Raw genomic sequence first — 25,704 nt, forward strand, 5'->3', positions numbered from 1 at the left:
TATTCTTTAAACTTTTGAAGTGAATTTCTTTAAATTTTTTATTGTTAAATTGAAACTCAAAAAACATTTACTAAGTACTTCTTCGGTGTTAGATTTTTTCCAATATACTATAGCTTTTTTGATTATGACTGTCATGATTATTGAATTTAATGATAGATATTTTCAGATAGATTGATAGAATATTAATCAAAACTTATAGATTAATAAAATTGTGATTGCATAAACATCTTTATGAAATTTCCAAGATGGAACAATTTGCATTCTCTCTGTTCAAAGCTTTGTACTTTGATTAAAGACAGTGCCTACAGATTTTAAAGCATGTGTGTTCTCATAGGATCAAGGAAAATATAATTATAGTATTTTATTCTAATAACTTATAAAGGTGAGTTATATATGCAACAACCATAAAGAGTAATGTATTATTAAGTGGTATTTTATATGTTCAAGCTTACAGTGCTATAAAATTATATTTTATAAATATATATAAATTCATGTGTATTCAATGTGCATTTAAGGCTATACTAGAATCAGGTATATGTCTTACAAAATTTGAATAATGCAGGAAGGAAAGGATTTGGGAATGGAAAATAAAAGACTGTAGTAGAATAAATGTTTGCAAGAATATGAATGTTAAATAGCAAAATAATGCGAAAGGCACATATTATATTATCTTTGAAATTATAATTGCTTTAAATGCTTATGATTCTTTCTTTTACCATCTGTAGAAAGAAAAGCACACTACAACTTGCAAAATACATTATGAGAATTAATGGTAGGATAGGCAAAAATATAACAGTCTTGGCCTATAATAGGAACATTTAATTTTTCTGCTATGAAAATTATTTATTTACAACATTTATCTGCCATCTTCCAGATGTCATTTTCCAGCCGCTATTACTCTCCTAATTTAGTTCTTCATAATTTAAGACATTTTCTTTAAACTGCAAATATGTATAAATAAGAGCTTTCTTGGTCTTATATGAATTTTCCTCTTATTTATTTATTTATTTATTTATTTCGTACTTGTTCATTTTACTTTCAATGAACTAATTCTGTTTTGCAATTTTGATATTGCATTTTTCTAATGAAATATTGTGTAATTATTAATTTTATTTTTAAATTCAAAAATTAATTTTAGCTTTATTTTCATTAAGTCATATTAATACTACTATAGGAAACTAAGTTCTTATAATATTCAATTTTATTATAACTCCTTATCCCAAATTTGCCTTAAATATATTGCCTTAAAATGCCAAATTTATTTTTATAAAAGCCCTTAACATACCAAAATTATTTTATTATTACTAAATTTTTATGAAAAACATGTCATATAAATTATAATAAATGTAAATAAATGTTATACTTTATTAAGGTAATTCAGAAATAGCATATTTATTTCAGTTTGGGACCCAAACATAGATATGCTTAATTCCTTGCTCTGAGATCTGATAGCAGGAATCTATGTTCTAGGTAGCATATTGTGTAACTGGGACAGAACCTTTGTTCACCCTGTATAAAGCAAGCACCTTACCCACAGTACTATTTCATTGGCCCCCATAGTATTTATTTTTATTTTTGCCTAGACAGGCAGTAGTAAGGGCTTACTACTGGCTCTTAGCAAAAAAAAAAAAAAAAAAAAAAGCCTCCTAGCAGGCTCACAGTATGTGAGCCTTTTGTAGTGACATGGATTGAATCTGAATTAACCACATTTAATTCAAATACCCAATCTTTTTTACTCACTGACCCATAGTTCTTATTTTTGTAATAATTTATTAAAATATTTGCCTTGTACTCATGTGTACAAGCTGTGAGTTCAATATCAGCACCATATGCTTCTCTCAGTCATCAACTATGTACAATTTTGATGGACCTGAGCACCCATAAGTATAGTCATAGTGGTTTTAGCACCGCCAAACTGAGAAATACCATGTGCTGATCCTGAACACCAAACTATCTGATCAGTAGTATTGTATATAGCAGGTTGACACCAGGGAATTTTCTAGAAATGACTCTCAAAAATATATAAAAATAAATGACTGTGCAATTTGAGACATTTCTGTTAATTGTAGCAATGCAATTCTAATTTTAATGTGAAAATATAAAATATCTTACTGATGATATATAACTAGAATGATAGAAAATTGAATAATAATAAATTTTCTAAAATGCTGAATGTCTAGAGTGTGTTTTTAGTTATTAGAAAATTATTAAGAAGTCAATTTTATAAATTTCATATCTCTTATTATTGTTAGGCAATTATTGAATAACTATTAATAATTATTAAGACTTCCATTAGTACAATGTATTTTATTGAAATTAATAAACCAATATACAATTATATATTGTTACTGGACTAGGTATAACATTTATATTAGGGTTCGTTCTTTTAGTTTTGTGTGTTTTATGAGAAATTGTAAATTCTTTTTATTTTGATATCTTTAAACACCTTGATTAAAAATGTGATTTTAGTTGTGTTTCAGTTATGTAAGAAACATCCCCCTTCACCAGTGCAACCTTCCCATCACCAATGTCCCAAGTCTCCCTTCTCCCCATGCCACCCTATACTCTAGACAGGTTTTCTACTGCCCTCATTCATTTAAATTTTTTTTTTTTTGGTTTTTGGGCCACACCCGGCAGTGCTTACAGGTTACTCCTGGCTGTCTGCTTAGAAATAGCTCCTAGCAGGCACAGGGGGCCATATGGGACACCAGGATTCGAACCAACCACCTTTGGTCCTGGATCAGCTGCTTGCAAGGCAAACGCTGCTGTGCTATCTCTCCAGGCCCCATTCATTTAAATTTTTATGCTAGTTCTCAGAGTAGTTATTTCTCTAACTGTACTCATAACCCTTTGTGGTGAGCTTCATAGACCTTTCAGCCCTCCTCTCTTTTGTCTCTGAGAATTATTGCAAAAATGTCTTTTATTTTTCTTAAAACCCATAGATGATTGAGACTATTCTGCACCTATCTCTCTCCCTCTGGCTCATTTCACTCAGCAGAGTAGATTCCATAAACACTCATGTATAGGAAAATTTCATGACTTCATATCTTGTGATGACTGCACAATAGTCCATTGTTTAAATGTACCACAGTTTTTTAGCCATTCATCTGTTGAGGAACATCTTGGTTGTTTCCAGAGTCTGGCTATTGTAAATAGTGCTGCAATGAATATAGGTGTGAGGAAGAAAATTTTATATTGTATTTTTGTGTTCCTAGGGTATATCCATAGGAGTGGTATAGCTTGATCATGTGGAAGCTCAATTTCCATTTTTTGGAGGAATCTCCATATTCCTTTTTAAAAAGGTTGGACTAGACTGCTGCAGGCATCTTACATCTCAGCATCTCTATTGGGGAGCAAATCCTTCAATGATAGGAAAATGGGTAACATGAGTGGCCAAATATGAAATATAAAATAATGAACCACACACAGTGTACATGGGGGCAAAACATCTTTGTCCCCTACAACTATTCTGAGTCTAAAGTTTGTGTCATCTGATATTAATATGGCCACCCCAGCTTTTTTAAAGTTATTGTTTGCTTGGATGATTTTCCTCCAGCCTTTGATTTGAGTCTCTGTTTGTTCTGGCTATTCAGTTGTGTTTCTTGCAGGCAGCAGAAAGTTGGATTCATCTTTTTTATTCATTTCGCCACTCTGTGTCTCTTAATTGGTGCATTTAGTCCATTGACATTGAGGGAGATGATTGTCATAGAATTTAATGTCATCTTTGTGTATAAGTTGTTGTGTCTGCTGGTAAATCATGTCTTTAAGTAGAACTTTCAGTTTTTCCTTTAAGGCTAGTTTTGCATCTGTAAAGCTATCCTTCCTTCAAACCTGAACATGTGTTGGGCTGGGTGCAGTATTCTAGGTGAGTCATTCATTTCATTCAGTCTTGTCACTATATCCCACCACTGTCTTCTGGCCTTGATAGTTTCTTGTGACATGTCTGCTGTAAGTCTTCTTTGAATGTAATTTTCTTTTCGGATCTTGCTGCTTTCAGTATTCTATACCTATCTGTGGGATTTGTCAATGTGACTAGGATGTGTTTTGTGTGATTTTCTTTGGATCTCTTTTAGCTGGTACTCTTCTAGCATGCAATTTTTGGTTGAATACAATCTTTATCTCTGGAGTTACTCTGTAATGATGTTCTTGACTGTTGATTCTTTCTGGGGATATTCTTCCTGGGTTTCTGGATTCCAATGTTTCATATGTTTTTTTTTGTTAAAAATATTGAATTTATTCTATTTTTATCTTTTCAAAATCTTTGAGTATTCCATTTGTTTTTATCATTTGCTTTGAGGTTCTTTTCCTATCTCTTCTGTTGTATGGAGTTATTATGCATCTCATCTTCCAACTCACTATTTCTGTCTTCAGCTGCTGTTACTCTATTGGAGAGGCTTTCCATAGCATTTTTTCATTTCCTCTACTGCATTTTTTAGTTTCATTATTTCAGTTTGGAGTTTTCTGATTTCTGTATTTGTGGTCTGTTCAGATTGATGGATGCTTTTTTTTAGTTCTACAGACATCCTCCATATATTTATTTTAAACTCCTTATCTAGGAGGTTAATTAGGTGGTTAGCATTTTTTGGTAATCAGAATTACCATCTTCATTCTCTATGCATGCTTTTTTCCTGCGTTGTTTCCCCATTGCCACACTTAAAGTGTGAATCTTACTCTGTGTTGCAATGGGACTTGGGCACACTTTTATTATTATTTTTCTCTGTGTTCTTCTTCGATTGTCACCAGGATCAGGAAGTAGCACCAGGTCTCACTTTAAAAGAGTCTGCTGTAGTCCAAGGCCTGGTAGAAATTATCCCCTGTCGTTGTGGGTGGGGTACTTCTACCTAAAATCAGATGTTGGGGAGCTGAGTTTGCTGTGTTCTTCTTTGGTTGACACTGGGATAAGAAAGTAGCACCATATGTTCCTTTTAAAAAAAAGTCCACTGCAGCCCAAGTCCAGGTAGAAATTATCCCCAGTTGTGGGTGGGGGCACTTCTACCTGAATTGTAAATTCTTTTTTTTTTTTTTTTTGGTTTTTGGGCCACACCCGGCAGTGCTCAGGGGTTACTCCTGGCTGTCTGCTCAGAAATAGCTCCTGGCAGGCATGGGGGACCATATGGGACACAGGGATTCGAACCAACCACCTTTGGTCCTGGATCGGCTGCTTGCAAGGCAAATGCCGCTGTGCTATCTCTCCGGGCCCCGTAAATTCTTAATTCTATATACCCACCACGAAATTACCTTGCACAATAATCTAAATGCCTTAAAATTCTTTGACAGTTACTTGCAATTCACTGTCCCAAACGATTGACAACATATATCTTTCTATTGTTTATCATTTGCATTTCATCATGTTATAAAGCTAGACTATATGTATCCTATTAAGACTGTCATCTTTCACTTAACAATGGACACTTATTTCTTGTATGTATAAAAAATTTGATTTTCATATTTCTATGATGATGGAATTGAAAATTAAATTGGCACCTCCAAATAAGAGTAAATAATCATGTAGCTTGAAAAATAGTATATGGCTCAAGCTACTTGCCTTTTAGGCAACAAATCTTGATTTAGTCCCTTACACTGCATTTGGTCTCCTGAGCATGATCAGGCATGATCTCTGAACACAGCACTATCAGTAAATTGTAGTACTGCCAGATATGCCTCAAAGAGTAGACAACCATTCCTTTTAGGTATTTTTTGTTACTGAATTTTTCTCCTTAAACAACATTGTTTTCCTCAAGGAGCATTTACTCCATTAATCATTAAAGATATCTTTTCCCTTGGATAAAAACTACCTTTGCACAAATCACCTGACCATATAAATGATCATTAAGTGTAATCAATCAATTGCTGTATTTGCTCAAATGTATTTCTCTTTTCATCTTTAGAAACTATTCCATGAATTCATATTTTGTTTTTGAGCTATAAATCACAGATAGCTCTAATCTATGTCCTGCTTTTTTCAAATTGAAATGTTAATAAAAGTAATACTTCACCAGTCAGGATTAGCCATGACTATTCTTATATAGTTCTTAGAACAGTGGCTATTGCACTACTAGTAAAATTATTATTGTTAGGTTGACACATGCATTAATTAACAAACAAAATAAAAGCTTGACCAGAATTGTTTTTTATTAGAGTTATTTTACTTTCTAGCTTTTTAGGTAAAGGTCTTCCTTAAGCTCCAAGGATTGTCCAAAGAGAAAAAAAAGAAAATAAATAAAAATACCTTTTTCTGCTTATACCTGTTTTCCTGTTTTTTTAAAAATACATTCTGTTGCTGTACCTGACACCCAATTCGGTTCTTCTTATGAACGCTGGCACCAAATACAGTCCTAACATCTGCTAAGAACATCTCTGTGCGCAGAATCAGGAGTGATCCTGAGTTTAGAGTTAACAATAAGCAATGTACACTGGCCAGGTGCAGCCTAAAAGCAAAAATCAAAGCTCTCCTTCATCTGAAACCCAATCACAAATGTTCAGAACTTTCTCAAATAATTACAAGTATCCTCCTAAAAGTATGTTTACTTTTACTTCCTCAATAAGCTCTTAATCAAGGAAATAATAAAGGCCTGCTTTCAAACCTTAGTACATCTTTATGTATACTTCCCACACTGAACATTTTTATATATTCTCTAGAAGTTCAGTATAAAAGAAAACAAGATGTAGAAATATAGCTTCCCCTAATAGAGTATAATCACTGCCATTATTCATTTAATTATATTTTCCTCTTAGAACTTTTTGTTCTAAATATAGTATTTGTATTAAAAGTTTAAATAAATAACCAAGTCTTTCCTTCATATTAAAGTAAATTATCCTTTATTTTCAGTTTTGAATTTTTTTTTTTTTTGTGGTTTTTGGGTCACACCTGGCAGCGCTCAGGGGTTATTTCTGGCTCCAGGCTCAGAAATTGCTCCTGGCAGGCACAGGGGACCATATGGGGTGCCGGGATTTGAACCGATGACCTCCTGCATGAAAGGCAAACGCCTTACCTCCATGCTATCTCTCCGGCCCCGCAGTTTTGAATTTTTAATTAAAATATTTAAGCACCATGATTGCAAACATGTTTGTAATTGGGTTTCAGTCATAAAAATTGTACATCCTTCCTTTCACTAGTGCAACCTTCCCACCTTCCCACCACCAATGGTCCCATTTACTTTCTTCCCCACCTCCCTTCCTGTCTTCAAGACAGGCATTCTATTTCATTCACTCACTACCATTATGATACTATTTGTTGGTGTAAGTTGATTCTTAACAGATATTTATAACATGAGTAAAAAATACTAGTAATAATAACAAATTCATTATTATAAATATAAAAATAATACTTTTATTATTATTTTATAGCATAATAAATGTGGAAATAATCAAATTTGTAAGAATTGATAGTCATTTTTAATATGATTTAGACAAGATTGCAAGTCCTTTAATTAAGTAATATAAAATAGAGGGATAGAAACAGAACTCAGTACAGTAAATATCAAATGAAATTTAAAAAATAATTATTTAAAACTGATACTTTATAATCATAGCCTTTCATTTAAAAATAGAAAAATCAGAGAATTCAGTGCTTTTTTTTTCAAAAGTGAGTCCCCAAGAATGCCAAAGGTTGTACTTCTCCCTTTTCCCAGGAAAGAAACAAGAGAAGCCTATGCAACATAGAGAATTACCTCAGAACTTAACTCTGTCTAAGGGTCAGAAGTCAGTACCTTTTGCTGAAGCCATAAAATAATCTCTCTACCTCAATTGTGCTCTCCCAGAGATCTTTCTGTATTGCGGGAAAGATGAGCGCAAATTTGAACTCCAAGAATATGAAAGAAATCATGACAAAGCAGTTCAGATCCTGCTATCTAGTCTAAAAGAATTTCAGTGTTGTGGCCATATTCATAGCACAGTATGTAGTGCATTTGCCTTGCACACACAATAAAAGGTATCATATATGGTTCCCCCAGGCCTACCAGGAATAATTGCTGAGTATAGAGCCACAAGTAACTGAATAACTGCTCAACACTACCAGGTGTGGCCCCCAAATCAATCAATCAAACAAAAAACTAAAGAATTTCAGTGTTGAAATGCTTAGGATGTTTAATGATCTCATAGAAACAATGGAATGGACAGCCAATAAAGTATAAGTTGGTATGATTAAAGACATGAAGAAACTATAAACAAAAATGACAGAACTAAAAAAAATAGTACATGAAATTAAAAACTTATTGGAAGGCCTTATCAAAAGAATAACAGCTACTAGAAATAGAACCTTGAGCTCAAAGATAAGGTGCAGCAGTTATCCAGTCAAAATCAGAAGATGGAAAAAATGTCTCAAAAATGAAGAACCTAGAAAAGAAATTCTAGAAAAATTCAAGAGCAACAGCATAAAAACGAATAGGGTCCAAAAGAGCTAGGTAGACAATGAAGGTAAAGAAACAATAATCAAAGACATAAATTTATTTGCAACAAATGCTAATTTCCTAATACTGAAGCACATGTAAATGACTAGAAAAGTATTAAAAATTAGGTATTTCACTTTATTGTAAAAACATTATAATCACTGTCCCTAATCTAAGGCCATGATTTTGATATCCTTCATACTATATGTTACCTATGTTGTTTTTCTATATAAAGAAACATATCAGAAATGTCATGAGAACAGTAATAAAGCACGTTAGACACTTGATGGCTTGGAGATACAGTAACTATGTACTTTACTTCAAAATTCTATTTTCAGTTATGTACTTAAAACTATAAAGAAAATAAGAAAAAAAATAAATGAAAAAACAAGAAAAAAAAAAAAGAAAAAAAAAAAAAACCATAAGAGTTAGCATCGTTGTAACCATATGAGCTTTATTATAAGTTTATTTATTTATGAATTAAATAATTTAAATAATAACTTATTTTAGTATGTTTTATTTATTATAATTTTATATTATACATATTGTAACATAGGATATAATAATCATAAAAAATTAAAAGAATTTAAATATTAATCATTAATTAATACAATACAATGAATTGATTGATTGATATGGCTATTTTACTGAGATCATTTTGCTTTAAAGTCATGGTTTTGTTTAATTTGGTAACAAATACTTTTTATTAGTATAACTAGTGTCTTTATATATTCTTTTCTGCTTCCTCTACAGAAAGCTGACCTTGCAGTTGCTCCGCTGGCTATTACCTACGTTCGAGAGAAGGTCATCGACTTTTCCAAGCCCTTTATGACACTTGGAATAAGTATTTTGTACCGCAAGCCCAATGGTACAAACCCAGGAGTCTTCTCCTTCCTGAATCCTCTCTCCCCTGATATCTGGATGTATATTCTGCTGGCTTACTTGGGTGTCAGTTGTGTGCTCTTTGTCATAGCCAGGTAACATGCTCACTTTTGTGATTGTTTTGGCAATTGTTACCTCATTTTCTAACTAATAATTGTCAAAAGTCACAATGAATTTTCTTTTCTTTTTTTTATTTTCATGTAGACCTGGATATTAATAAGTTTTAAAAGTCATAGTACTAATTTAAATATAGCAACATGCCATTTTGGGCAGAAAGCATGCTGATTGTGTCAATATGCTATTAATTGAGATAGGTAATTATTTTTAATCAAGATATTTAAATAGGTCAAATCATTCACAAATAATTAATTAGCTCCTTATTTTGAAGAGTTCCCTTAACTTAGACAATAATAAAATATGATTGGCTAATGTAAATCAGTCAGGATACCTGAGGTATGTCTCAAAGAGTGGAACACATGATATGAATTCATCCCTGCACTCATGTCCCTCTCCAGTAGGCACAGCCATCATAAACTAAAGCTACCCTATCAAGAAATGCAAAAAAAGGACCATAGAGATAACTTGGAGGTAGGGCTTTTGCCTTGCATGCAGAAGGACGGTGGTTAGAATCCCCGCACCCCTTATGGTCCCCCAAGCCTGCCAGGTGCGATATCTGAGCATAGAGCCAGGAATAACCCCTGAACTCTGCCGGGTGTGACCAAAAACCAAAAAAAAAAAAAAGATATGCAAAAAAAACCAAAGTGGGGGACCAAAGCAGTGGTTCTGAAGGTAAGGTGTCTGCCTTGCAAGCGCTAGCCTAGGACAGACCATGGTTCAATTCCCCAGCATCCCATCTAGTCCCCCCAAAGCCAGGAGCAATTTTTGAGCACATAGCCAGGAGTAACCCCTGAGCGTCAATGGGTGTGGCAACACCGAAAAAATAGGAAAAGAAAAACTAAATTGGCAAATTTAAAAATGATTTAAAATAAACCAAGACTCACTAGAATTCTGTATTTTGAGCCTAAAAGACTATCAATATTTTCTATATAGAGTATTTTACAAATGATAAACATAAATTCACTCAAAATATTCTATTGTGAAAACGTTAATGATTGAGCTAGATTTTATTTTTCAAAGACAGTTAAAAATAATTTATATATTTTCCTTTATCAAAATGGCCTTTAAAATATATGATATTGTCCACTTATACTGATTCTTCAACTTCATTGTACCTGTTAAAGTGAAATTAAAAATCATTTTTATAGTCATTATTTTTTATGATTAATCAACTATGAAAAAGAAAACTAAAATTCCAAGATGAACTGGATTCTTACATGTGTAATTTTATGATTATAAGGTATAGGTGAATATGTTTGCCCCACTATCAGAATTAAATTAAGTATAATGTATCCTTTTTACTTTTATCAATCATATTACAAAGTTTCTACTGATACAATTTTTATAAAACATTTCATTTCTTAAAATTATATTTTTGAATCTAATTCAAATTTTCAAAGTATTAAATAACAGTATATTTTTATTTCTATTTGTTTTTTGTCTACAAAAACAGTATATTTTTATATATTTGTATGTAAATATTCTAAATATGTATAGTTTTCCATTTAATTGAATAAACATACTTATTATGTTAATACAGTAACTATTCACATTTACATAGTTTTATAAAGTCATTATACATATATAATTTACAATATTATTCTGCAATAAGTTTCGAATTTTTTGGGGGGGGTTACATCTGGCAGGGCTCAAGCGTTACTCCTGGCAGGTTCAGCGGACCATATGGGATCCTAGAAATCAAACTGGGGTCCGTCCGGTGTTCACTGCATGCAAAGAAATGCCCTACCACTGTGCTATTGCTCTGGCATAAATTACAACTTTTATTAAAACTCCTTTGGCGTGAGAATATAGAACTTAAAATTTAAACACTTATTTTCTAGTGTGTGCAAATAGATTTTATTGTTTCGCATCTTTGAAAAATATTTTAGTAGCTAGTTCAAAAATTGCATCTTAATTCAATGTCTAGAGAAGTAAGCATTCTTCCCACAGAATAAAAAGAAATGAGTATAAATACTCTAAGGCATAAAAATAACTCCTTATTTCTTTAAGTATACCTTTTCTTAATTATATTAACAGAAGATTGTAGGAAAAATGTAAATAGGCTTAGAGGAAGGTCCTGAAACAATTCTGAAGCTACTACATAGGCCCCAATCTAACTTAACTAAATATATTTTTAGGGTATATTAAGCAGAGATTATAGTTTTGTAAAATTTTTCATGAAAAATTTTAGATATGCCCAATTTTTTCTAATCCAATGTACAAACAGATTCAAACACAATACTGAAATTTTGTTCTATTTTCTAGTTTAAATGTACATTTCAAACAGAAGCTTATGTTACAGATATTCACCTTTTGTAGAACAAAATATTTGGATAACCCTTCAAATAATGCACTACTATATTTTAATATGTGTTTAGTTATTGATATATATATAAAGTCTTTAAGTATCTAATAATCTTCTGTTCCATCTTCAATGCTTTTAATTGTATAAATATTTAAATTAAAAGCGAATTAAAAACTTACATGCAGTTTATTATGTTTAGATAGTGAGTTAGCTTTTAAAACCAATTATTTCTATAATTCAAATGCACTCTGACATAACACTAAGTTCTTATACCATGAAGAAATTCAACTTTAAACAAAAATGCAGGTTTCAGTTGTAAAATTAATTATATTACTAATTTAAGCAAATCATGACTTTTGCTATCAATTCTAAATAAATCTAATAATTTGATTTTTATCTTCAAATAAAGATTATGTAGCATTACAAAGAGATGATTGATGAACTACCATTATTGATCTTACTCCTTAAATGAAATTAACAAATGTTTTATAGTTATTTTTATATTGTATATTAAATATAATATATTGTATATTAAAATACATTTTCCTAATGAAAGGTCACATATGTGTTTCAGTGGGAAGAAACAAAGGACTATTAAAGATATCAGATATGTTATTATGAGAATGCTAATTTTGAAGTATATGAGTATTGCCATATCATAGTTTTAAAATATTAGTTTCTGATATATTTAAGTCTAAAATCAGCAAAAAAGTTTTTTCTTGTACTAAGATTATAATATAGATTTAAACTTTCCCATAAATTTTAAGAATACTAAGAAATGCCTAGAAAAATATAAAGAAATATTTAGAAATCGCTCAAAAAATTTCAACTAGAGTTAGAGTTCTGATCTTATTATTTTTTTTACAAATTTTATAATCTGTGATATCTTAAAAGTAGTTACTTTGCTTTTTAATAGCATAATTACATAATCAGCATGCTTATCAGATAAAGTAAGCAGATAAGAGTGATAATTTGCCTTAGATAATGAGTCTAGGAACAGACTGAAATTTACCCAGATATTCTAACAATACCTTTTGTTTGAGAGAGGATTAGAAAAAAACCTTGCCTTGACTAGTACAGTAGTACTGAACCACACTTGCCCCTATACACTCATCTACCTCTATTAATTTTCTTTGACCTTGGTATATTTGAAGTGGCAGTTAGTCAATTAAAAGTCAGAGTAGGAGACCCACTCTTTATACTAACAATGGGAGGTAGTTTTTCACCTTGCTTCAAATATTTCCTTTACTAAAAAGTAATATTGGTGTAGTAGAGACATTTATATAGCAAGTCCAATTAAATTCACACTTTAATATATATCCCTTTGAACAGATAATATAAATTTTAATCTAAATTTGCCATTAGAAATTAAATAAAATAATTTCTGGAGAAAAATATATTAAATAATATTATTGTACAAATATGTCTTAAAATAGTTAATACTGTTAAACAAAAGAGGAACTTAATCCCAAATATCGCCTAGCCAGGCTGTTAAGCAATACCATGTCAATGAATATATGTTTGTCTTAAATATATATTAGATTTTATATTTTTCAATTTTGTTTTTGGGCCTGGTCCAATATCTCCCTGGTCCCCAATATTAGCTTTTCTATATTATAAAAGATGATAGAAATGCTTTGTTATTATTCTACATTGATTGTATCATATTAATTTTTACAATATTATATTAGCTATTTTTTTATTGGATGAGCTAGCCAGGGATGTTTTCCCAGGAATATGCTCAAGGGTTTTTTGTTTTACAGTGACTGCCAAGATAAACTTGACATATGTTTTGACTCTAACATTGCCTGTGGTCAGAATATGACAAGACAGACCACCACATACTGAAAATCCTTATACTTGCAAAATTATTCTGTATTTCTCTTAGACAGAAGATAAAGTATTTTTAAACATAGTATTTTTTGATGCTTTAACCAGATTTAGAAAATGATGTTTAAAGTACTTGCTTTAACAGCTTTGATCTTGTCTCCTGACTAGTGTGCAATTGCTTTTATATTCCTGTCAAAATGATGGGTGACATTTAATGTACAATGAAGGGCAACAATGAATTATTATGCACTTGAAAATGGATTACTGTTGTGGTGGGATGTCCAATGATAAACTAATCTGCTGTCAAAAATATGTTGTCACAATGAAATGAAATGCCAATTTTTGTCATTGCACCAATTTTCTCATCTCTTACTAGAAAACCAAATCAATTTTGCCTGTACATAACTATAGATATATTTTTTTTACCTTTAGTCACATCTTCCCCAAGTAAAATAACAGGGAAGCCTAGCTACTATTTTTATTTCTTTATAAAAGTAAGCTTTCTATTTTAAATGTTTTTATACAAATATTTGTATAAAAATGTTTGCTAATGATCCTTCACATTAGCAAACTTCATATATAGTCATCTCATTTATGGATGGACCTAAAAGTTAACATTGATTCAAACTGAATGAGTAGTTAAAGAAGCAGATGAAAAATGTTTAGAATTGTTACTTGAGAGGTGTATTATAAATATAGTAAATGGAGAATTTTTACAAGTATTATTTGTCAGTCATATTATAAATAATTTACTTTTATATTCAATAATTTAATTAGTATTCATTAGTGTTATTAAATATATATGAAGTTGCTAATCATAAAATATTGATTCTGATATTTATAGAACCAAACACTAAGAAATAAGTTGAATCAGTGATTTATTATAGGTATTGTGAATATGGCATCTATATAGTAGTGATATTTGACACAAATTATCTGCAGCACATAATAAAAGAAAATAAACCTATGTCCCAATCTTAATTTTATTATTATGATAGAATTTGTAAAAATAAAATATATAGCACAGTCGGAATAAAACCAGGACAATTTAAAATATTCTTGTAATTTATAGTCAATTGTATGTTGGCCTTTATTTTAAAGTAAATTGTATTTTGATCATCTTTTAAAATTACATTTCTTTCAAAATAATTTTGCACATAAAATTATATTTTATTTTAGAAAGTAATATATAAATGTAAGATCAAATCTGATAGCCCATGTTTGTTTTTCAAAAATATGGATATATTATTTCACTCTGTTTTACCAAGTCTCCAATTCAAAAACTCCTAAATGCAAGATTTTCTGCTCTTGTTATTACTGTGTTTTACTCAAGAAATATCTTGACCAATTAAGTTAAAAGAAGTTTGGTCATCCTCTGATGATTTGTTCTAATTAAGACTCTAGTCTATCTCAATTGATTACAGGTGTATAAAGGCATTATAAGTAAATTAAAGCTTAAACTTAAACCTGAATGTTAAATGATATATATGCTATAGAAAAAATAGCACCACTGTTTCTAATGAATATCTCATCACACTCAAATATATGTTACATGGACACACACTTATGTTCACACGATCTATATCCCCTGATAAGAAGCAGTACTATTGCAAGGAAATATTTTTTCTATGTAAAACTGAAAGAAGGGTAGTGACTTCATTGTTAGTTAATACCACAACTATTACACATGTCTTGTCTTATTATATAATTATGATTCAAGTGCTAAAAGGATCAAGCAATTACAAAAGTACAAGACATACTGTAAACTAATTCTTCAGTCTTATACATTACAGACGGATCTCTCTTAATTTGACCATGAGAAAAACGAATTGAGGTAACTGCTAGGAACCAGCAAAATAAAGAAAACAAAGCATTTTTACCAAGTGATGAGATTATTATTAATGGTTTTTGATTGTTGTATTGTTATATTGTAGTTGTGTTTTGTTTGCTTGCTTCTTAGTTACTAGATAATCGTTATTTTTATAGAAACAATTATGGAATTGTTTATAAAAAATCTTCCTAGCTACTTTGATCTGTTATTTCTAAAATTTAATTGACACTGCTTCCATAGCCATTGGGAAATGGTACTGTAGATCTTTAGAGTGTTTCTCAATTACCTGAGCCTTTACACTCTAAAACTATCACAAGAAGGTACTTTTTTCTTCTTTCAGGAGGTTCTTTATAAAATATTTTAATTTATATTAACTAATCAAAAGTGGCCAAAGTTTTTTTTGTTGTTGTTGTTTTGGTTTTTGGGCCACACCCAGTAACACTCAGGGGTTATTCCTGGCAATGCACTCAGAAATCGCTCCTGTCTTGGGGGACCATATGGGATGCCAGGGATCAAACCACGGTCCGTCCTGGGTGAGGGCCTGCAGGGCAATGCCTTACCACTCTGCACCACCACTCCAGCCCTGGCCAAAGCTTTGTTCATAAAATAGTAGACACTGCACGAAACCAATGAAACAGAGATAAATAAGAAATTAGGATATATCACTAGGGGTTTGTTTGCTTTTCTTTTTTTCTTAATATTTTGCACAATAATTAGTAGTACTCTTCATAAAATACAATGGTCATGAAAAGTCTAGATAGGTAATATTTTTTTCCACTTTAATGTCAAGCTTGACACCTAAGTTACCACATTAACATTTTTATTTGTCTAATGCTGTTATATAGGACAGATTCTTTGGTGTAAGATGGATGTTTTCTTACATGTTTTTCTTTGGGATAGTGGAATATGGAATGTCATATAAAGAGAAAAGAAAATCAATTAAGACATAACACATATCAACAACAACTTGGTTATATTTAAGAAGAATGTAGAGAAAAATTTATTATTTTATAGTAAGCTTTTTTTATATTTTGATGTAAGATATATTTCCCTTCCCAACACTCACCCTCATGATGAGGAATGTTTTAATTATGTTTAATGCTATGATCATTGTAGTTTTAAATGATATTTTAATAGGAGGAAGACTAAGAAAAACAGAAAATACTTTGTCCTTTTTGACAATTGTACAAAATTAAACTTCAAACTTTCTCCCTTTTAAGAATTTAAGAAAAATATAACCCTTAGCTACATTTTTTATTTTGAATATACAACTATATTACTTGTTAATACTATAGCTTCATAGTTATATTTTTATGATTATAGGAGATTACTTAAAAGAATCACTTTAGTTAACACAAAAAGACTGAGTTTTTTTTTTTATTTATATTAACAAGTCTAAAAGTTCACAAAATTTCCAACTACGTGTGCACATAAAACAGAGGTCATGGGCAGAGACTGATAGGGATTAAAAGCCTTACAAAACCAATCAGAAGTCAATACCTGTCCCCACAATGTCAAGACTGATTCCTCAGAGCTGAGAGTAAGCCTGAGCATCACATCACAGGCTATGCCTCAAAATAAGTTTTTGAAATTCATTAGCGAGAAACAAAAGTTTATATTTGCTTACAAGTTTATTCTCTGAAATGCTTGCTTTTCTTGAAAATAGTAAGCTACTTTTAGTTAAAGAATTAACACACACTTAACTCTTCTTTGAGAACTCATACTTGCTGTTGATATTGCTTTAATTGGCTTCATAACTTTTGAATGTGGGAGAAATAAACATCAGTATGAAAGGAAAATGTATGGATGTAATTATTAATGGTGATTTATGACATTTTTTCATGCGATGTGATATAATGCACTTTGTCCAAATAATTAATGAGTAGGAGATTTAGTGTCATCAACCAGTGTAACTTCATTCATTAGAGCATGTCACGACACCTAATTACTATAATTGTTTTACATTTCATTACATAATCACATCATTCAAGTTAAATTGTTTTCACATCAGTCCTGTTTTGTACATAAACATATTTTAATATATATCTTCTCTAGGTTAATGATAAAATTTTCAATATATTAAATAACAAGAGTTTATAGCATCTTTTTGTATATTAATAGAACAGAAGGGAAATAATGCCATGATTTTCAACACCTATAATTAAAATATTTCTAGGAATTCTTACATGATGAAGAGAACCAACAAGATTAAGTTCTTCCCATTAGCTGCTTGTTGATTTTAAAACTATTCCAAATTTTCCTCAGAAGTCCCAAAATTAACTTCACAAACTTTATGACTACCCAAACTTCAATATATTAATAAATTATCTAGCACTTATTTTAATGTAGTGGTTTTCCCTCTTATCAATGTAAAATTTAATAAAACATTTTATTTTCAATACCCATTAACTTTAATTAAATGTGATTTTTTTTCAATTTCTAAAACCCTTCAACGATCCACTCTTTTCTAGTCTGGGTATAGCACAGTTTTCTTCTATAACTTATGACTCATTTTAATTAGTCTAAATAAATTATTTAAAATTTACCAATTTTCATGTGCCCTGTATTTTATTATATTTGAGATACTATATTAAGGCAAACAATTTCACAATATACTTTCTTAACTAACAATATTTGAAGCAAAGGTGAAATGATAGATGTTAATGTTACTGGCATGATAAACATTATAAACAATTTAGTACTACAACTGTCATCTAAGTTGGTTCAGAATATGCACCTGAATATTATATTTTAACATAAATTAGGTAAGTGTTTCCCTGCTTCCCTTACTATTATTGGTATTGATAATGGGGGTTTGGGTAGTTATGTTTCAGTATAAATTAAGCAACTTAAAAGACTGAGGATATGTTTTGGAAGCTAGTCTGACTAAATTTATTTTAGAAAAAAATTGAATTAGTGAAATTTTATTTGTATAAGTAGAAGAAAACATATGATTCATATTTAAGAAAGTTAATGTTTATTTCAAATTTTTAATATTTGTAATTTAAGCTTTAATTAGGAAATGTGGAAATAATGTTTAAAATTTTCTTTTTATTTATTGAGGTATTTTAAAATACGTAAAATTTCCTACTTCAAAATTTTAAATGAAAACAATAATATCCATTGCTTTCCAAACATACTCAGTTATTTACATGCATATTTAATTTTGAAATATTTGTGGTATATTTTGTGTTATAGTTATAAAATAAGAGATTTAATTTGAAAAAAATGAAAGAATTTTAAAGTCTTTAAATCATGAAACTTACTAAAATAAATTTTATACTTAGAAATTCAATTAGAAAAATATACTTATGTACCTTGCAGCATATGATAGTTTTCTATTTTTGTATACTAAAATCTTTGCATATTATTTTTAAATATTTTTAAATGACATCAAGGAATGCTAGAAAATCAAATGTTACTTTTCCAAAACTAGCTTCAAGTTCCTTATAATATAATTCATTTATTAAGTATTTTTTGAAGTAGAATCTGGTTAATTTTTAATTATTAGAAACCACATTACTCCTTAACTGATGTGAGGACAGTCTGCCTTGAGCCTTTTAGTACTGGATTAACTGTTTTTAAAATCTTGGCCAATGTGTTACAAGCTAAATCTTGCTTGTCATCTGTAAGTTTAGGAGAGAACTATTTAAAATGTAAGTTATGCTTATGTAAAAATTTTTAGGTCATGTTTTATTGTTTAGTTCTTGCAGGTAGTTATATTGGTAAGAAATTACTGAGAGGATAAACCTACGTTTTTTTTTTTATGTACATCATTTTCCTTACTATTTCCAATTTAAAGCCACTCTTTATATGTATTTGAACAGATGATTGTTCTTTAGAAAACTACTTTTTGATATTCACAGTATTATCCTAATGTAATTTTATTATTTAAAATTAGATTCCACCATTAAATGTATAATTATTTTATTTTACATTAAGAAAATTAAGACTCAGTGTTAAGGCAATCACATTACTTTGTTTTATTCAAAGTATTAAAATGATCAGACGATTATTTTTATTTTAGAACAATATAAATAACTGTACTATAAAACTTATTTAAGGCATAATAGAATATTTAATAACATAATATTTAAAAACATACTTAAAATAGTTACGTCACAAGAATCAGAAATAAGATTATTCAGTTAATTTCCTATATCAAACATAAATTTTAAGTGAAAATCTGCAGTCTTATATTCTACAGATTCATATCATTAGCAGTTATATATTTGTAGCAGATTTCTGTTTTTTTTTCAGATTACATTTAAAGATATAATATAAACTTGTCTCTAATCTATAACAAATCAATGAAGCTGATCACTGTCAACATCTCATAAAGCTTTTTCAATCCATTTATATCTACTAAATAATATGTTCAACCACATATTATTGCAACATTCATATTCAGAGAATCGTATCTTTTGTAAATTTGTTAAGTTTCTGTTTCTGAAGTTACCACTTAAATGGTGGCAAGATAATTAGAGGGCAACTTATGGCATAAACATTTGGTACTTGTCTTTATTATTTAAGTACTTAGAGGTGATACTTTGATTAGTAGAAACTGCCAGTTTTCATAGAATCAGTACTATCAACCTGAGCTATAGCGCAGTGGTAGGGCATTTGCTTTGCATGTGGCTGACCCAGGACTGACTGCGGTTTGATTCCCGTCATCTCATATGGTCCCCAGAGCCATGACCAATTTCTGAGTGCAGAGCCAGGAGTAACCCCTGAGTGCCACCGGGTGTGCCCCCCCAATAAAAAAGAATAAGTACTATTTATAAGAACACATCAAACAACCAATAGATCCTAAAAAAATATCATATTTGATAAAATAGTTAAAAAATTGACAATAAACCAATAAAAGCTAATAGAGTATATTCCTGGTATGCAATATTCTCAGTAGACAGGAAAACATGTTATAAAAATCAGTAGCAGGTGTTTGGTAGACTATAGCAATATTTTTATATTCATAGAATAGTAGAACGATATCAGTAAAATAATGGTAAGAGAGAATCGTCATAGACGAACTTTTAAAGTAATTTCACATAAAATAAAAGTGTTACCATTTCCTCATAAGATAATTTGATCAATATATGTATATAGCATTTTGATTTTGGGACCACAGCTGGTGATTTTTAGGAATTACCTATTTTTTGTACCATAAGACGCACCCTTCCCCATCCCTCAAAAAAGATGGGGAAAATGTTTGTGCATCTTACAGAAAGAATGCCGCCTGGAGCTGAAGCTTGAGTGCAGTGGAGGAAAGACTAACCACTTGACATCCACAGGGTTATGCCCCCTTGATTGTGCAAACATACCACATAGAAAGAGCAATCAGGTTAACATACTTTCACCATCTCATTTAGAGCTTTTGTTTAAACTATTTGATCTCTGTTGTGACTTTTTTAATATTAACTAAAAAGTATTTAATTTTTTTATTTTCTGAAGTAAAAAAGTTAGGCAAATGTGTTTAAACAGTTTAGACTGGCGTTTGTAAATATACTTTTGTCTCGCAGACTGGTTGTTCCCAGCCACTGTCTTCTGACAGTGTCTCAATTTCTGTTTATTAAATATTTTAGTACACCATTTGCTTTAGAAAATTTTGTTTCATACGCTTATTGGCATTGCATCCTAAAGAACAAAAAATACGGTATATTTGGCTTTGTGATCAGAGATCACTCCTGTAGCCGGACCATATGGGATGCTGGAATAAAACCCAGGATGGCCACAAGCACTTTACTATTTTGCAGGCCCCAATTTGATATATTTTAATTAAAATAATTTCCTAAATTAACTGAGTATAAAATTACCTACAGAAATAGGAAAATACTGAGTCTATATGACAATCTTAAATAGATGTGTTCTGAGTTATTGAGTTTTATCACTAAATTAGAAAGCTTTAATTCTTACATGAAAATTTTTAATTATAAAATTGTCTTCCTGGCTTATAATTTTAATGAAAAATAATGTTACAAAAACAATGTTCTTTAGTAAGGCCAGTAATAGTTTAGTAATTGGTTCAAAGCTTTTGTTAATCAAAGTGTTCACATATGAGTATTAGGGAGGGTGACAGTAGAGTTACTAAACAGTAAGTTTATATTTATAATTCCTTAAATTAGGCAGGGTCAGATTGAAACATCTAATCTGAATTGAAACATCTGAAGTGAAAAATGAAAAAGCCATGCATAAAAGACATTGTTTTTATTTAGAAAGAACTCCTATTCTCTTAGATTATACTGACTACATTTGACATTGGCTAAAATAGTTTTATTTGGGTATCTCCAGTGCAAAATTTTAATATGATTATTTTGCAGATATTTTTCTTCTGAGTATATTAGTAACTCAGTTCTTATGTAAGAATAAAGATGTTATTTGATGGTAAATTGACTGTTTCTGTTAGAGAGGTTACTAAATTGTGAATAATATTTGGTTGTATACATTTCTCATTTTGTTTTTATTTTATATCAACTATCTGTTTTTATCTACATCTCTAAGAAATATGATTATTCCATATTGAGAGCGATAAAATAGCACTTTTTATAATTGCCTCAATTGAAGACACTATGGCCTTATACCAATGGCCTAAACCCTGATTATTTTAGTTTTTTTATTATTTTAAACTGACATTCTCATTAAACAAGTTAAATTTTTTCTTTTAAAATGTATTCAAATAAGTTATCATTAATTTTATGCCTATTTATGTTTTAGATATTTTCTTATACGAAATTTTATTCACATTTCTACAGATAATTTAAAATTAATTCAATGCAATGAAATTTTTTTCTTCCCTCTACTTGGGACATTATTTACTAATTTATTTTTCTTTCCTAAACAAAGTAGTAAAAAAAAAAAAGATACTCCCTAATTTTTATTTGCTTAAAGCATTTGACACCACTTTTTAATAGCCCTTCATTATACTTCTCAAAGTGTTTGTTTCAAATCCAATTTACAGTAGTAGTCTAACCATTTTATAACATTGTCTTTCATTAAATTAAAATAAAAGTTAAATTGTGAGGGTAGACAAGAGTCAATAAGTTATATTTTTGTTATATAATGATCAGCTTCTTTGCAAAAACAGTTCATATTAAATTTATTTTGCATTGTCTATAGTTTGGATGACTAATATTTATATCTATGTTGATTATTAGGTGGCAATATTTTTGTTCCAGCTAGTTTAGCTGTTTCTTAGTTATAACTTATTTTCAGAATTATTGGGTCAATAATACCTTAGGATAGTTAATCGGAGGAATATATAATAGAAAATAGAATAGAATAAAATGTAAATATTCAATATATAAAATAATCCTTGAATATAGCTTTAATTCATAAATTTGCAAAATGTTATGTATCAGCAAGTAAGTTCATTTGAGTAAAAGCATATTTATGAAGACAGGGATAATTGAAATAATAATAGAAATAATTTACAGAAGCTAACAAATAAGGGCAAATTAAAGGTAAACTAAAATGAAACAAAAATCATCATGAGGATAAAAAGTAATGATACAATAATGTATCATTTTTGAAAACATTTTACATATAAAAAGAGCATTCTCGTTTTGAAACATTTTTGAATGTTTCAAATACTTCTTGGAATTTACCTCCTCAAAGGTCTGAGAAGACTAGCTTTAACTTTTCAATATAGTCTAGACATTTAAATGCTGAATTCAAAAAAAAAAAAAAAAGAAAGAAAGAAAGAAAGAAAGAAAATGTGTGGTTTTTGTTAAAACTAACATAAATTCAAAGTTTTATGGTCTATTAAGGGGCCAAAGAGACACCTCAAAGGACCAGAAAGCAGGGCTTGCATTTGCTAAACCTTGAGTTTGATTATGGCCATTGTGTGATCCCTCCAGTTCTCCAGTAACTCTGGAAGTTGCTCTGGCAGACCCCAGTACAACTGGACCTGAACAACACGGCAATGCTTGGGCTGAGCACTGAATGAACTAGAATTTTAAGTCATATTGTGTATAGTTATGGAATCTTCTTCCTTAGAAAGGATGCATTAAATAAAGATCAAAATTGCATAAGACATTACATGCCATTAATAAGCATATTTTTAATTGATTTTGTGATCAATGTAGAATAAATTTGATATTACATATTTTAAATGGATTGAAATAAAATCATGAGTATGCCTACATAGAAATCAGCAAGGAATAATCTGAATGTTTTCATTTCATGCTAAGATAGTTCTATAGCAATCAGAGAATTTCTGGATGCTGAACCAAGAATCTTCTTTTTCAAAGTTGGCTAATATAGGATTTAGAAAAATAAAATAACTACTACTAGAAATTGTTGGAACCATCTGTTTGATTAGTGTAGCTTAAGATAAAAATATTTTGAGAAATTAAAGAACTGATAGCTTAGAGAAATGGACAGATGGATTTCTTGGCCTTTATACACGAGCACATTTCTGATATACTGGCTTTAAAAAAGGCATCTATTTAAATAAATCATAAAGCATAAGAAAATGCACTGGAAATATATGAAATATGATCTTTATATATCTATGAAATGCATTAAATATATACATATGCACACATGTACATGTGTATACACATGTGTTTACTTCCATGGGTCAGAAGGTAAACAGTTCTTACATGCATAAATGAAATTAATGTTTAATTATTTTATCAAACATAACAGTGAAATTCTAATAAATTGAACATGTTTAGTTTTTTGGATTTTGGTTCTGTGCCACACCTAGAAAAATCTCAAGGATTATTAATAGCTCTGTACTAGGAATCAATCAAGGTGGGATTCAGGGACTACATGTAAGTGGGATGTAAGCTGGGTACATTAGGCAAGAACCTTATCAACTGTACTATTTCTCCAGTCCCAAAATATTTAGTTTAGAGAGCACAAAATTATATAATACTGTCCTTATAAAATCCTCTTTTAAAAATTATTTTTAAAAATAATTTTGTTTTCACCAATTTATGTTTACATGTGTCTTTCTATTATACATTTTATTTTAGAACTATTTGGACATATTATGAGAAGAATATTTCAGCCCTAAATATGGGAGAGTTCCTGAGGAGAAAGAAGATTTTTAATATATTAATTATTATTTTAATTTAAATGCCATGATTACAAGGTTGTTTATACTACAGTTTTTTTCTCAGATAAAATTGTTCACGATTGAGATAGTCATATAAAGTGTAATAGTGCACATTTCCCACCACTTAACATTCTAACTTACATATCCATCTATAAATGTTATATGTAAACCTCATATGTATCTCTTTAGTTCAATTTTACTCTTTCTATTAATACACAAATAAATAAAAAATGAGAACTTTGTTAACAATCAAAATTTCTGCAAGCTAATTCAATATCTAGTACTCTAAAATAAGTATATAATAAATGGCAAAGAGTTCTCAATCAGTCCCTGTCAAAAAATGTTTTGACAAAGATTTACGTAAAAACTTACATACTGGGGCCCGGAGAAGATAGCACAGCGGTGTTTGACTTGCAAGCAGCCGATCCAGGACCAAAGGGGTTGGTTCAAATCCCAGTGTCCCATATGGTCCCCCGTGCCTACCAGGAGCTATTTCTGAGCAGACAGCCAGGAGTAACCCCTGAGCACCACCAGGTATGGCCCAAAAACCAAAAACCAAAAAAAAAACAAAAAAAACAACCTTACATACTGTCTTATTTGTATTATTTAGATAAAAAGCCATATAATATACTACAGAGAACTAAATTATAAGTTCATATATATAATTTCTAAAAGTTATATAGTTTTCAATATTTTTACAGGAGCATTTATTTTTGTTATAATTTAAACTTGTGTGTTTAAAGAAATAAACTTTAATTGTGTAATTTGCTAAAAGTTTTGACAAAGATTGGGGTCAGAAGGTGGTGCAAGCAATAGGGTGTTTGCTGTGCACATGGTAACCTAGGGCGAACTGCGGTTTGATCAACTGGAGTCCCAAATATGGTCCCCAAGCCACAGGGATTTCTGAGTGCAGAGCCAGGAGTAACACCTGAGTCTCACTAGGTGTGGCCCCAAAACAAAAACAAAAAATGTTTTGACAAAGACTTACATAAAAACTTACATATTGTCTTATTTGTATTATTTAGATAAAAAGCCATATACTATACCACAGAGTACTAAATTATAAGTTCATATATATAATTTTCAAAAATAATTAAATTTAGACTATCAATGTTAGAGGAAAGTGTTACTGGTATTAGAGACTATAAATCAATATAGAGAGCATATAACAGGGATTCAGAGAGAAGACACCAGATGGTGAAAAATAAGGATGCTGTTAGAAATAAAGAAACATCTTTTAGTGATTCTACTTTTTCACTAGTGTTTGTCAATATTGTTTTATATCAAATAT

At 30.1% G+C, this 25,704-nt stretch overlaps 1 protein-coding gene across 2 annotated transcripts in view; it reads left to right on the forward strand.

The window, feature by feature from the left end:
- Positions 1-25,704, forward strand: part of GRIK2 (glutamate ionotropic receptor kainate type subunit 2) — a 691,383-nt gene that overhangs the window by 514,723 nt on the left and 150,956 nt on the right. For both annotated transcript variants that reach the window (XM_049771324.1, XM_049771325.1), the window contains exon 11: positions 9,141-9,364. In XM_049771324.1, the coding sequence (XP_049627281.1) occupies positions 9,141-9,364 (224 nt within the window). The remainder of the gene's footprint in view (positions 1-9,140; positions 9,365-25,704) is intronic.

The sequence above is a fragment of the Suncus etruscus genome, chromosome 4 (genome assembly GCF_024139225.1).
Source record: "Suncus etruscus isolate mSunEtr1 chromosome 4, mSunEtr1.pri.cur, whole genome shotgun sequence".
Taxonomy (NCBI): Eukaryota; Metazoa; Chordata; class Mammalia; order Eulipotyphla; family Soricidae; genus Suncus; species Suncus etruscus.